The sequence below is a fragment of the Marmota flaviventris genome, chromosome 19 (genome assembly GCF_047511675.1).
Source record: "Marmota flaviventris isolate mMarFla1 chromosome 19, mMarFla1.hap1, whole genome shotgun sequence".
NCBI classification, from domain to species: domain Eukaryota; kingdom Metazoa; phylum Chordata; class Mammalia; order Rodentia; family Sciuridae; genus Marmota; species Marmota flaviventris.
The window spans coordinates 395,316-409,840 of record NC_092516.1 but is presented as its reverse complement, the minus strand read 5'-3'; the positions used below and the strand labels follow the sequence as shown (position 1 = coordinate 409,840).

At 48.2% G+C, this 14,525-nt stretch overlaps 1 protein-coding gene across 3 annotated transcripts in view; it reads right to left on the bottom strand.

The window, feature by feature from the left end:
• The window catches only part of Txndc11 (thioredoxin domain containing 11), a 61,782-nt gene that overhangs the window by 761 nt on the left and 46,496 nt on the right, over positions 1-14,525 (bottom strand). For 2 of the 3 annotated variants that reach the window (XM_027940890.3, XM_071605559.1), the window contains 4 exons: positions 10,460-11,252; positions 7,963-8,105; positions 7,388-7,497; positions 4,014-4,094 (listed from right to left, as the gene is read on the bottom strand). In XM_027940890.3, the coding sequence (XP_027796691.2) occupies positions 4,014-4,094; positions 7,388-7,497; positions 7,963-8,105; positions 10,460-11,252 (1,127 nt within the window). Of the gene's footprint in view, positions 1-94; positions 687-4,013; positions 4,095-7,387; positions 7,498-7,962; positions 8,106-10,459; positions 11,253-14,525 lie in introns of all 3 variants that reach the window. The other variant, XR_003583538.2, reaches the window with a different exon arrangement.

The window sequence follows — 14,525 nt, the reverse complement described above, 5'->3', positions numbered from 1 at the left end:
GATCAGACACGTGCAACAGGATGGTATAAAACAGCTGCTGCGGAGGTCAGGCAGCTGTGCTTACCAAGAAGGACATCCTGAGGACTTGACTTACTGGAGGGAGGGAAGATGGGCACGAGCAGGCAGTTCTCACAGGCGAGGCTGGCTGCGCTGTGATACGGCAGCTTATCTAAATGTGTGTCTGTTCCTGAGGCTGGAGCTCAGCTTCTGCACACGGCCTTCCAGAAGTGCTCCCAGGCTCAGGCCCAAAGCCAGTGACAGCAACTTGCAGCGTGGGGAAACGCCGAGTGCTCTGTGAGGCCTAGTGACCATGCAGCATGGGCTTCCTGGGCAGGACTGTCACTATGTCACTTTGTGGTCATCAACAATGCTTGGTGAAATCAGAAAAGCTGAAACGTCTGTTTTCTCAGTAAGCATTTCTACCCGTCCAAGGCAGAAGCCCTCAATCCCCAGGAGACACTGGGCTCCACCTGGAGAGGTCTTATTGGCAACCAGACCTACCAAGGGGCTCAGGTCAAGCGTGGCTGCCTGGTCCTGAGAGCGCAGAATAAGGAAGAGGGTGACCGTGGACAGGGTTCCCCACAACTTTGTTCCAAGTCTTGATTTAGAAAATTCCTTTTCAGAACTTCATTGTCTAATAGCCAGAGTCTCTCACAGACATATTCACTTGTGCAGGCAAAATCTGGCTGAAACAGACCAAAATTACAAGCCTTCTGTATTTATGCCTGAGGGGCGGCAACAGACAGTATCAGCTCCCTCAGATATTAAAGGAATGGAAGTCGAGAGCAGAGACTCCAGACGTCAGCTGCCCAGAGTGGTTCTGCTCTGTGTCATGTGTTCTTAGACAAGTGACTTATCCTCTGTTAAAGGGGGATGATAAGAGTATCCCCTACCTCACGGGATTCTTTTAAGGATTAAATGAGTGAATACACAAGGTTAGCTTTGTAAAAACTTGCATTGTTCCTTAAGCAACCACTAGTTAAAAACTTACACACCCTCTCCACACACAAAACCAGTGGCTAAATACCTAAAAATGTCAAAAGGGGTTCTATCGATGTTCTTTCCCTAGCAAATAAAAAATCACAAGGAAATCAAAATCAGATATGCTCCACTGCACACAGTATTAATGGAAACTTTCAGGTGACAGTCAATACAAAGAACATGGAACCTTGCATGTAAATTGTTTTATAAAATAATTTAATCGTCCCCTCTGTTAAAGCACAGTTCTCTGGATATGAATGCTTTGTCCACATGGGGTGTCAAGTGCAGCCCCTGCAGAGGGCAGCCAGCAATTCAGCAGCTGGGTCTGCCACTCTCCCAGGGCAGAGCAGAGGTGCACCACCCCTAGGGAAGGGCCAGGAGGAACCTTAGCGGGCCTGTCTGGAGACATCTGTGAGCATGCAACTGGAGAAGTCCTGGGGCAGTGCCACGAACTCCCTAATGGCCATGCTAAAATGCTTTTGTCCATTCTGAAAGTAGCTAAAACACAGAGCAGCAACAAACTGCTGTTCTTTTGGAAGCATGATGGTAAGAGGCTCTGCCGTTCGTCTGAGTCCCCCGAGTCTTGAGGGAAGGGCTGGGAGCTCCTCAGAAGCGGCTCCTCCCCAGGGACCACCAGGCCGAAGGCTGTTGGTGGAGTGTGTATACCTCCTGCCCCCTGGAGGGTTAGGCCAGAGCACCTGCATTTTGAAATCCAGAGAATCTGATGCAGGCAGGAGGCCAGGAGGAGAGGCTCTGAGATGTCCCTATGCAGAAAGGTGATGGTTTCCGTTGGAACCCACCTGGCCTCCTGCCTCTGGTAGGGGGTGGCAGGAGCAGGATGAAGCCAGCCAGGCTGCACACCTGGCTGAGGACAGGCTCCTCTGCAGTTTTCCCCATAAGCTTTACAAAATGAGGCCTGCTTGTTGCAGAAACTTGCTAGGGATGTAGAGATCCACCCGCAGCCATCACCCCCCACCTTGACATTCCCCTCCTATGCATCTGACCCGCAGCACGCACGAGTGGGCCTTTTTCATAGTGTACATACAATTCCATATTTCTTTCACTAAAAACAGCCTAAGCAGGTGAACGGGAAAACAGTCTTATCACATGGTTGGTCTTTTCATTTCCTCCTTTGCAAGCTGCCAGCTCCCATCGTTTGCCCACTGACCTCCTGGTCAAACCAGGCATTCCAGCCAACTGGGAGCTCACTTCACCTGTGCCTCCCATTTGTTTTTAGGAAATGAGAAAAATTCCAATCCAAAGCAATAAGGCTTTGATTTACTGAGAGCTCGCCATCAGGACACAACTGGACTTTCCTCTATTCACTGTTTAAGGGCACAGGAAGGGGCTTGGTGACCGACCTGCCCAGGTCTGGAGAATAAGCTCGGCTTCATGCAGCTTCAGCAGGGAACCCCACCCAGATGCAGGCCTCCCAACAGCCACCGCCTTGCACTGTCCTCCGTGTGTCTCTTTGTCCCTCTCAGTGCATACCCATGCGTTCCAATTGCAGAGAACTTCCTCATGCAAAGGTACAAGTTAGGTGCCATAGCTTTAATACCTTCTCCAACTATGTTTGGAATGCAAGGTTACATGTCGTTAAACTACGTGCCCAACTTCTGTCCCACACAGATGAAATTGCTCGTGTTGGAGTCCATGATTCCTTGATTGTGTGGCAATTTAAACACTTCTTAGAAAGAAAAAGGCTCATCATGACACAGCCAGCGACAGAGCAGGGTGAGTCACGTTCTGATTTTAGTGCATGATTTGACAAGACCCTACTACAGGGAGTGTTCCAGCAAACATTCTTTAAGATAAATGGCAAAAACCAAGCAATGAGTCAAAGCCCATCCAGGAAACCCTCTCCTAGAGCTGCAGGTGAGAAGAGCAGGGGCACAGGGAGTCCCGAAAGGGAGGCAAACGCTGCACGTGCGCGTCAGGGCCTTCCCTAAAGGACCTGAGCACACATTGCCAGTAGAGAAGAGGAGTGAACCCCCAGGAGGACCCACCCTAAAGCCAAGGGAATCTGTACCTAAAAGGGAGCCAACATCCAGTTTATTAGGCTTGAGAGGGCCAAGAGTTCATTTTCTTTTCTACTGAAACGTTTGCACCCCCAGTCACTGATTGCCAAATCCCCTCTCCTTTTGCTGCTAGGGTCTTCGGCATAGATGCAGCAATAAGTGACTCCGGAATACGTGTAGGTGAAACTGACAGGGTCAAGGGTCAACACTATGGCAGACATTCACAGTGTTCTGTACGTATGCAGAGGAAGGCCCCTTTTCAGTGCTCCCCGAACCCAGGGAAGGACAGTGCTGTCAGTGAGAAGTCCCCGCTCATCTCGTTCAAGAGGGATGGGGGCGTTGGGAGGGCCGAATGGGAATGGGCATGGAGAAGGCTTCGGCCGCAGGGCGCCAAGACTGGCTGCTCATTCACCCCACAAACATCGGGTCTTTCCTGCCCATCCTGGCTCATGGGCCATGAAAGCTAACCAATTCTGATGGCCACATGCATGCTCCTGTAAGAAACAGACTCAGGAAGAGCAAACCTCTTCAAAGAAAACTAACACCACTCATAACATTCCGACACTGGAGCTCTTCTACCATGTTTCCAATGGCATATTTTTTGAACAGTTTAGTCACAGAAGATGTTTTATAAGGTTTTTGTTTTTGTGCTAGGGATTGAACTCAGGGCCTTGTGCAGCACTCTACCACTGAGCTACATCCACAGTCCTTACATTTTGAGACAGGGTCTTGGTATGTTGCTGAGGCTGTCCTCCTCCCAGGTAGCAGGGATTACAGGCATGTGCCAACAGCACCTGGTTTTTTTATAACTCAAATTCATTTCATCTTCAGACCTCAACAAGAGAATCTTATCTGCCCTACATTGAAAAAAATTCAGGGGCTGGAGTTGTGGCTCAGTGGTAGAGCGCTTGCCTAACGTGTGAGGCACTGGGTTTGATTCTCAGCACCACAAATAAAATAAAGGTCCATTGACAAATAAAAAGAATTTTTTTTTTTTTTTTAATTCAGTCTTACCTGTTGCAAGGAAAAAACAAGATAGTAGGAAGACGGTCAACCATAAATTCCCAAGGAAGATCATTCTGAGACACATCAATTCTGGGAGACAAAGAGAAAACAGAGGTAAGAGAAAGGCCCAGGGAGCTCCCAGCTCAAAGAACCTTCTCTAATACCTAAGGAATCTGGTGCTGTTCATCCCACGCTGGCCCAGCCCCGCTCACTGAGTGTCAGGCACCTTGCTCTCAGGACGTGCAGCTGTGCACCCTGGGAAAGCCTTCCACTGAGGGCCAACATAATGTCCTCAAAGTAATCATGACCTGCCAAAGAATGTCTCATTGACACCTAAGGAACAGTTCACTCATCTGACAGGGTCTGGCCAAATACCTTAATGCGTGAATTACTTCTAGAAAAAGAAAATCAACTGAATGAAATACATCAAGCATTTTGAAGATGGAAGATTATTCTCTTTTCCATAAATTCTGAATCTGAATGGAAACTGAAAACAGTCTCCTTAGCAGCTGTTAGATTAATTTTTGAATACAGAAAATGGCATCAGTCTGCAACCCTGGGCTCAGGCACTGAGGAACTCAGAGCAGGTGCTTTGGATGGTGAGTCCTCAGGCCTGAGCTGGGCCTGGGGCAGGGCTCCTGTGCAAGCTGCCTGGACACAGAGAGCCGACAGATCCTCCCAGGAAGGGTGCGGTCCTGCTACTGGAAGGGCCGCGTGGCCAATGTTCACCAGAGCGCATGCAAAAGCTGCCATGGTGGAACCGTCAACTCGATGGACACTTTCAGAAAGTACAACTGCTGTGGGGTTGGAAGGGGTAAGTCAGCGCCAGGTGTTTATTCAAAAGGGTGAAATTCACTTTTCAAAAACGGGCATGGGCTGGGGTGGTGGCTCAGTGGCAGAGCACTTGCTGAGCGTGAGTGAGGCCCTGGGTTCGATCCTGGCACCATATAAAAATAAACAAAATAAAGGTATTGTGTCCATCCACAACTAAAAAAAGGCCTAACTGGATGAAAAACAGTTTACCACAACTTTATCCTGCCTCTGCCTGCGGCAGCCTACCTACAGCACCACAGTTCCGACTTTGAAGCAAGTGGCGTTGAACACTACATCCCATAATCACGTGTTCTTCCTTGTGATTTTTACTTCAACAAGAGAGCAGACTGTGACATTAAAAAGAAAAACACTGTCAAGACCCGCTCAGAGCTCCACTGGGCTACCCGGGGCCTTCTTTCTGGGATCCCCGTTCACACCTGGCCTGCGAGCTGACGTGGTTCTGGGAGCAGTTGGTATCTCACGCTCTGTTCTTTTCAATTAATTGTATGAGATGCACTGCTCCTGTGAAGGGACCGACCTCCAGAACTGCGTTTCCTCTCCTACTGGATATGAATACTGTGTCCCTGGGCTGGGATCCCCGTTTCCCTAACCTCCCAGAGTGGAATTAACTGGGTCAGAAATACATAGCTGTCTTTGTGATTCCTTGCAGACGTTGCCAACATTTCCAAAAGGATTGTGCCAATGTACTCATTCCATTAGCTAGATGTGACTGTGCCAATTTCACTCCATTTTACCAACACAAGACTGTCACTTAGAAGCACTTACTAATTTAATAGATGTAAATGATGCATTGTTAGTATTTTGATTTACATTTATTAGGTTGTAATTTCCCAAGCTGTTTATATACTCTGCCCTCTTATATGAAAAACTTGCCCATGTCCTTCCTTCACACTGGAGTCCCCTCACTGGTCCTTAAACCAAGGTAATGGCGAGGGGCCTGGAGCCTCTGAATCCTGATCCATCACCTATAGGCTGTGTGACTCTGAGAAGGTTACCTAATCTTCCTGTGCCTTAGTTTCCTCCTCAATAAAATAAAGTGATGATCACACTGGCTTCAATGACTGTTCTGATGATTAAGTCCTGTGTACAGAAAAATCTCTTAGCACATCACTCCCCGAATTTGGCTCTAGTTATTACTGACAGTGCATTGGATATAACAGGCAAAATACAGATACTGTGAACTACTTATGCTCCCGTTTTTTACATCTGATTTCCTTTCACTGTATATACTTCTAATGAAATCTATGCATCTTCCTTTTCTTATTATTTATTTATTTATACCAGAGGTTGAACCAGGGGCGCTTCACCACTGAGCCACATCCCTACCCTTTTTATTTTTAGAGACAGCATCTCACTAAATTGCTTAGGGTCTTGCTAAATTGAATTTGTGATCTTCCTGCCTCAGCCACAAGTCGCTGGGATTACAGACGTATGCCACCACGTCCAGTTTTTTTAATTAATTTTTTAAGTACTTCCACTAGGGAAGTTTTCAACTTTCCAAAGAACTAGCAAATCCAGCATTCTATGTTCTGCTATGTTTTCTATGGTTTTATCTTTTATATACACCTAATTTATCTGTAGGGGGCTTTGGGGGGGGGGTGCAGCTTAAATCTAAACAACCCCCAGCCCTAACTGTTTACTACCTGTTTTAGTCAGCCTCTGCATCACTGTGTCCAAAATACCTGATAAGAACAACTTAGAGGAGGGATGTTTATTTGGGGCTCACGTTTCAGCGGTCTCAGTCCACACAGGGCTGACTCCATTGCTTTTGGCCCAAGGTGAGACAGAATATCATGGGGTAAGGGCCCAGCAGTGGAAAGATGCTCAGCTCATGGTGAAGTTGGGAAGCAAAGAAAGAGAAAAGGGACCCAAAGGACAGAGGCACCTTTCCAGGACACACCCCCAGTGACCCACCTCCCGCCATGCCACACCTGCCTATAGTTACCACTCAGCAAGTCCATTCAAACTAGGATGGACTGATTAGGATACAGCTCTCATAACTAACCACTCCACCTCTGAATATTCCTGCAGCAGCATCTTTGCGGGGACACCAAATCTGAACCGCAATACTACCTCATCTAAAATCTCTGTTTGAGCCTTCTTTTTCCAAAAGAACAAAAAAGACTCTATTTTTTTTTTGCTTATATGGAACCCACATATAGCACCTATGTAATCACAAAACTAGAATACAAGGCTATCAGGCAATCCTTCCTCTTGATTTCACAAATGAGGAGGAACACAAAGGTTGGTACTCCAGGTCCCAGGGTCAGGTGGCAATTCTAAGGAACCCCCTTCCCATGATACCAAGCAGACAGAACTGCACCTGGCCTCCAAAGAATCCAATCAGTCCTAAACACACTCAACATCATGGAACACTCAGAATTCACCAGGAAAGGAGGTTTCAACCAGGCTCTGCTCATGGCTTCAGCCTAACCACCAAATCTAAGGCTCGCTCAAGGTCAGTGGGCATAGCCTCACACACTACGGCCAAGCTGCAGGGAGAGTGAGGGCAGCACACAGCCCAGAGCATTGAGCACGGGCTTCCTTACCTGGCCACCGTGAGCGCATCCACAGGCAGGAGACGAGCTAGCTGGATAAAGACGTGATTGAGGGATGGGCAGAAGCCACACCACGGCGCGTAATAGAGCAGCAGGACATCCTGTGGACAGGGAAGACCATTACTTGACCTGGGCAATAGGCTCTGCCTCATGTCCCTGCTGCGCGGGGTTAACGTTAGGCCCCATGCAGAAATTACAGGGAAGTTTTCATCTTCAGATCTCAAGTTCCACCACTAGCAAAATGTCATGTGGCTAATTTGTACATCACAAACTGACTGACCACGCCAGGCAAGATGGGGATACCCTGTGATCCCAGCTACTCAGGAGGCTGAGGCAAGAGAACTGCAAGTTTGAGGTCAGCCTAGGCAACAGAAGGAGACCCTGCCTTGAAATAATAAATAAAAAAGGGCTGGGGAAGTAGCACAGTGGTAGAGCAATCCTGGGTTTACCCCCAGTACTGAAAAAATAAACAAACAAAAAAAACTGCTCGCCCCAACAACTGCAGCTTTGGAAATTATTTCAAAAGGGACAGAAGTTTAATCTCTGCGTCCCTTGTGACTCCATACCTGTCTCCGAAGGACAACTTCCCAGAAGGTATCCGTTGTCACTTCAGTGATTAAATGCTGAGAAGGGAACTGGGCAGGATCACTTCCAATGAGATGCCTTTTCAAGGGACTGTAGAGGACGCTGAAGTTTTGAATAAAAGACTCTAAAAAAAAAAAAAAAAGTGAAATAAACTCTTTTGTAGGTACAGGGAGAGTAACTGGCTACTTTAAACTCGACGTTTTAAAAATGGAAATGACTTCCCATGCTCACATTTGTAACACTTCACCTCTAAGCCAAACCTTGCACGGAGCCGCCCAGGGTGGCACCAGGCAGAGCTTTGGTAGTGTTAACCACCACAGTCCTTTAGATGACAAAAACCACGCAGCACTGGAATCCCAGGCTATTCTTTTCTAAGGGGCCTAGTCCACAGATACGCACCATGCGAGAAGGCACACACCACCAGCGTGCCATGGTCTTCTCAAGAGACTTCAACCTAGGATGCTAAGATCTTTAAATGTAACTACAGAGGCAGAAACGCACAAGCTTCCGCAATGTGGAGGGCATTTAGCACTCGTAAATTTGAGGAAAGGGCTACTTTTTGTTTCCTTTATTAAGATTCTTCAAGTTTCCTTTTTTAGAGGTTAGTGAAAATAAACTCAATCATTTGTGGTGGAATACCTAAATAAAACCTAAATACATACCATTGGCCCTCAGTTGAGTCAACAGTTTTACCATTTGCACAGAAGCCACCATCTTTAGGGTCCTCTGCCTCAGCTGAAGCAACACTAATCTGAGTTTTGCTTCTCTTTTTTTCTTCTAACTCCCTCCACTTTGAGACCTTAACAAACAAGGGCATGTTCGCAGGAGGAGGAGGAAGTGAAGAATGTTATGTGAATACTAAAGAGACTTCATTGTCAAATCTGAGGGACATTTAGTTGGCTATGCCGTTAAAACATAAAACCAAGAATTATTTCCTAATCTGAATGCAGCCTTAATTCTGCAAAGTGCCCTAGAGACAGCTGCCTTGAGAGTTAACTCTCCAAGCCAACAATGGTACAAGCACATGGTTTGTTTCACAAGGACCCTAAGAACTGTCACTAGCTACAAGACAAAGAAACGGCTAAGCCAGACATTTCAGAGTGGATACAGAAGACAGAAGAAAATCTGAAGAAGCCTTCTTTCAGCTAACACTGACATTCAGAGTGAACATATCATGAGCTCATCAAAAGATCCAATGAACACTTTCTTTAAAAAATAAATACTTGTTTCATTTTAAGAAAATCCAATAGACAAAAATACTCTTGGAAACCACGAATCAGGAGTAATTTGTAGTATCAAAAGATTACATCATCTGGGCTGGGGCTGTAGCTCAGTTGGTAGAGTGCTTGCCTCACACGCACAAGGCCTGGGTTTGATCCCCAGCACCACACACAAACAAAAAAAGATCACGTCCTCCAGAAAGAGACTGGTCCCAGGGCTCTTTTAAGCACCAAGGAGCACTCATGATTGCCATACGTAATTTGGAGGGAAATCAACACTTCCATAAAGTACGTTCCCAACTGTGAGTCAGGTACAAACCCCCTCCACCGGAACTGAACGAGGACAGCTCTGAGGACCAGTATTCAGGGACTCCTGAGTTTACTTTTGCTTCCAAACCCTCTGAACTTGAAAACGGTTTCCTTTGCTACCAAGTTACTCCTTCTCCATCTGGCACATACTGCCTGTCCCCCAAGTCTCCAGTGAGGCTGAACTAACAAGGCTTTTGAATTCTCACTTCCCTCTCTGCCCGCCCAGGACTCCACCAAGGTCCTGGGAACAGGCAGTGTGGGTCAGTTGCTGCTGCTGCTGCTGCTGCTGCCAAGCCCCAGGGGCAAGCTCTGGGGTCTCACCCATATGGAGCTGTAAACCCAGAAGAGGATTCCACTAGTTTGCAACCTGCTGTTTGCCTACTGCACTTGACCCCTGCTTGTTACCATCCAGGCACCCAAGGTCACAGCAGCATTCCTAGAAAGCTGCAGCAGAACAGATTAGGCCTGGTGGCCTTGAGGCCAGAGTGCAGACCTGCAAGGCAGCGAGGGGGAGGCACTTCAATATCCTCTCCTGGCTGCTCAAGAATGACATGCTGCTAACTGCTCCCCTTCATCAGCCCCTGGACGTCCCCCCAGAACAGCTCTCCCCTCCTTGCCCAGTACACAGCCAGGTCCCCTCTGCATACAGCTGGCTCGACATTAAAAATGTGACAGGAACGGCCAACTAGAGAGTTGGACTCTTACCCCCACAGGTTGATAAACTTATCCAAAGTTTGGGTGAGGAAGTTTCCGTTCCGTTTAACAGACCAAATGAGTTCTTTTAAGATTATGACTGATGGATAATGACGATGTCCAATAGTCTACAGACTTAAAGTGAGACTCAGAGCTGCCAACACCCCCACAACCCAGTGCAAGGAGCCCTCTCCATCAGAGTTACCTAGGCCAAGTTAGGCAAAACTTAGTGTGCTGGGGATGCCACCTACAGTACCTAGGGTAAACTTCATGAGCGTTTGTTTTGGATCCAAGATATAGTGAGACTCTTCTTTCACGTCAACAATTGTGGCAAACTCTTTCACGTGCGTGGAGCTCGGAGCACCCAGCCTCTCTGCATATAACCAAAATAAATTGGAATCCAGAAGGTAGATGTTCAGGGTCTTGTTGGTTCTGCAGCTCAGGCCGGTGAAGGTTGTGCTGGCCACACCCACTTCAGGGAAGAGATACCTGTTCTCCTCAATGTGAGGAAGGGAGCTTGGGGCGGCGACCTCACATTTCTCCTCCAGGGAAGAGAATGCAAGGGTTGGGGTTTCAAAGACGCCTTGTTCAGAATCGATGAAGCTCACCACGCCCCTGTTCATGGTCCTGCAACATGCAGTGTAGTAGATGAAAGGGCTATAGGAAGTTAAAAAATTGCTGCACTCCATGCTGTCTGAAGCTGCGTGGTAGAAGGTCTGCTCCTTGAGGTAGAAGGAATCCAGGGCTGCTGCCATCTCAAAGAAGCTGCACTGTGGCACGCTGGCCGAGCTTGGCCTGAGGCCCCCGGCAGTCTGGTTGACACACAGCTCACAGACATTGTGGGTCCTGGAGTAGGAGTGTCCCTGGGGCAGCACCACACTATTGCAGCAGGGGGACGCTGCCATCGGCGGTGTGTCCAGCAGTGGAGCTGGTGGCTGTGGCGCCAGGGACTGGAACATAGGTGTGTCCACCCGCCGCAGGTGCTGAAGTAGACGCTCCACCACCTGGTCCCCGTGACAGTTGTTGTACTCCAAGGCCACTTCGGTGATCTGAAAGAAAGGGCGAAGCTGGTGAGAGGCCAGCAGATGCCTGGAAAGCACCCCCCTTGGTTGCGGCGGAGCCCAGGCTGGGAGGCCAGCCTCTGGGTGCAGCAGCCTTCCCAGACCTGCGCGGAGGCGGTGGTACTTTTCATGACATGCCATTCTAATGACGAGCAGTGGACACTTTTTTTTTTTTTTGGAGACAGAAGGGGTCCTGGAGATGTCTTAGCCCACTGTATGAGAGGAGAGGGAAGGGCTGAGCCCAGGACTTAAGTCCAGGCTGTCAAGCAACGGAAAGAGAAGTAAAATCCCTCAACTGCTAAGGGAGTGCACGCTCCGTGACACCAGCAGAACTCCTCCACAGGGTCTTCTCTCTACATCCTCATTAATGAGTCTAAAAACTGCCCAAGCAAGTGCATCAAAGTACTTCACAACAGGCTGGGCGCAGTGGCACATGCCTGAATCCCAGCAGCTCAGGAGGCTGAGGCCCAAGGATCTAAAGTTCAAAGCCAGACTCAGCAACTTAGCGAGACGCAAAGCAACTCAGTGAGACCCTGTCTCAAAATACAATGTAAATAACAGTGGGTGACGTGGCTCAGTGCCCCCGAGTTCAATCCCCAGTAACAACAACAACAAAAAAGTATTTCACAACATACACAATTCCATAAAGTCCTGTCTCACAGGAGGTCAGCAATCCAGCCCATTCTGAACCACACTCACTTATCTCACCTACCCTATAAGCCGACCTCTTCCTTGTCCTATACCACCTTCTCTGGGAAAATGGCAGCATCACGCAAGAAACTGGGCTGATCTTCAATTTCTCCCGTGTGGGCATCGCCTGCCTTAAACGCAGTCTGCTCTGACTTGGGCGTGCTTGGCAGCCCCTCCTGTCCACAGCCACTGCCTCAGTTCAGGTGCTCCACCTGAACTCAGACACCACCCTCTCCCTGCAGTAACTGAACCTTCACACTGCCCCACTCTATTTTCAAAAATACGATCCCAAGGTCGACAACACTCCTTGGCCAAATGACATCTAATGGGTCCCTACAACCTCTGGACGAACCCAACCTGGCCCACTGGCCTTTCGGTTCTCTGCAGACCAGACCAGGCGCCTTCACGATGCCTTGCCTTCACAGAGGCCACGACAGCGCCTCCCCGTCTTCCCAAGACTCTGCACTGGGTGGCTGCTCCAGCAAACCTCACTCTCTCTACCCCGGGACGAGCTGGCGTCCATGTCCACACCTCCAGGGCCACTACAGCCTTTCTAATCCCTCTTGCCCAGGCTTATTTATGGCTTATTTGCCATAGGCAGGGAACACATTTGATTTATCCTGCTAACCCTGGGGCTAGCACAGAGTCAAGCACCTGACAAATGTTCTGTTACCTACAAGGGTCAGCAATTTATATATACATATTTTTTCACAAGAGTCTTCCATTTCCAAACTGAGTATCTTTACCCCGTCTCTCTGACCCTTGTCCAGTTTTGTGAGAAAGAAGAAACAGTTATAATCCAAAAGCGTTTAATCTCTAGAGGAGTGTGTTTATTTGAATCAAATTTTGCTGTAGTTTGCTTAAAGGTGTTCAGTCAGGATTTTATTTCATGGGCTGGGGATTTAGCTCAATTGGTAAAGTGCTTGCTTCACATGCACAATGCCCTGGGCTCAATCCCCAGCACAAAATAAAATTAAAAAAAAAAAAAAAGAAAATTTGTATTTATGTATTTCATTAGAAAAAAAGGATATGTGAGCACAAAACCATTCAATGAGTGCAACTCCAACTTGGAAAAAACAAGTTTTATAACAATATTTATAGACTTAACTCAAAACATACACATTGGGCTGGGGATATAGCTCCATTGGTAGAGTGTGTGCCTCGCATGCACAAGGCCCTGGGGTCCAATCCCCAGCACCCTCCAAAAAAGCATTTGTATACAAAAATGGCTTGAATAATTCTTGGCATAAAGAAAGATGGTTTAGATGATAAACCAGGGTTTTCAATGGTTTTCCTTCCCCCACACACAGAGACTTCTCAGTCCTTTCTGGAGTCCTTTCACGGGCCCCTGCATTGACAGGTGTAGCCTCTGCGACCCACCCAGAGTCCGCTGCCTCTGTCCACCCTGGAACTGCGTGACATTCAGTGACACAATGGTGGGAAACTCCTTCCTCCTCCTCCCAGCATCCCATAAAACTTCAAAACTTACTGACATCCTTTACAAAATATTCACAGAGGAAAGCATTAATTACACTAAAGAGCAGAATTCCTAGTGTCTTCTTGTCTCATCTCTTCCATTTGTCTCTCTTGTCAGAAAGTACTGGTATGCAGCAATGTGCTCATGCACTGTGCTCCTGTGAACTGGCTTCTGCATCTCACTGCTTTCCCAGTTCTGAAAGTGTACCTCCACGTACCATCTTGTTCTGTGGACCGTTTAATGCCATGTTTAATTCATTTAAACTGTTAGGGAAAACTTGGCAAATAACTTAAAATCTTTGTGCAACAGATGCTTTCTTCTCTCTTTCATCAGAGAAATGTGTAAGTCTGATTGCAATATCCATGCCTGTGCAGCAGACTCACGCCGTGACTGTCTCCTAGAAACGTCACAGTAGGACAAGGCTTGCAGACTATGCTGGCTGACGGGGCATTTCCTTTGATAACAAGGTGCATAACACACACTGAGACGTCACATGACAGACCTTTCTAGAACCCTGGAGACAGCAGGGTGTCAGAGCGTTGTGAGTATGAATTCAGATGCACGTGTGTGAGAGGCACCACTGCCCCTGGGCTTGACGTGGCCATCCTACACGTGCCCTACCACGATGGTTCCCAACATCCTTTTCTGGCTCTCAAGCCTAGACCCTCCCCCTAGGAGGACTGCTCGCTTTCTTCTCAACAATGTAAGCTGCTGCGCTTCCTGCCCCGAAGTGGGCTTCCGGTGGTGAGGGGAGACAACGCTGCCTCCAAGCACACGCACAACTCTCCCCGGGGACTTGATGCCCACTCCCACCTCCCTCAGGCACCTGACTCACTGCTGCTACTGCCCAAGAGAGACACTGCTTGGCACCCAAGTTCAGGTTCTTACGCTTCCCACGTTTCTGGAACCCTGTTGCCATCTCTACGGTGGCAACCAGACTCTGAGGGTCACAGTCAGTACTGAAAGCCCTGGAAAAGCCTCCCAGGTAGGTCCTGTCCTCCACACGTCCTTCCAAGTCTTCCCCAGTGAGCACCCTCACCCCAGGCACCATGGAGGCCAACACGGAGACCCGCGCCGCCTCCCACCCCAGTCCC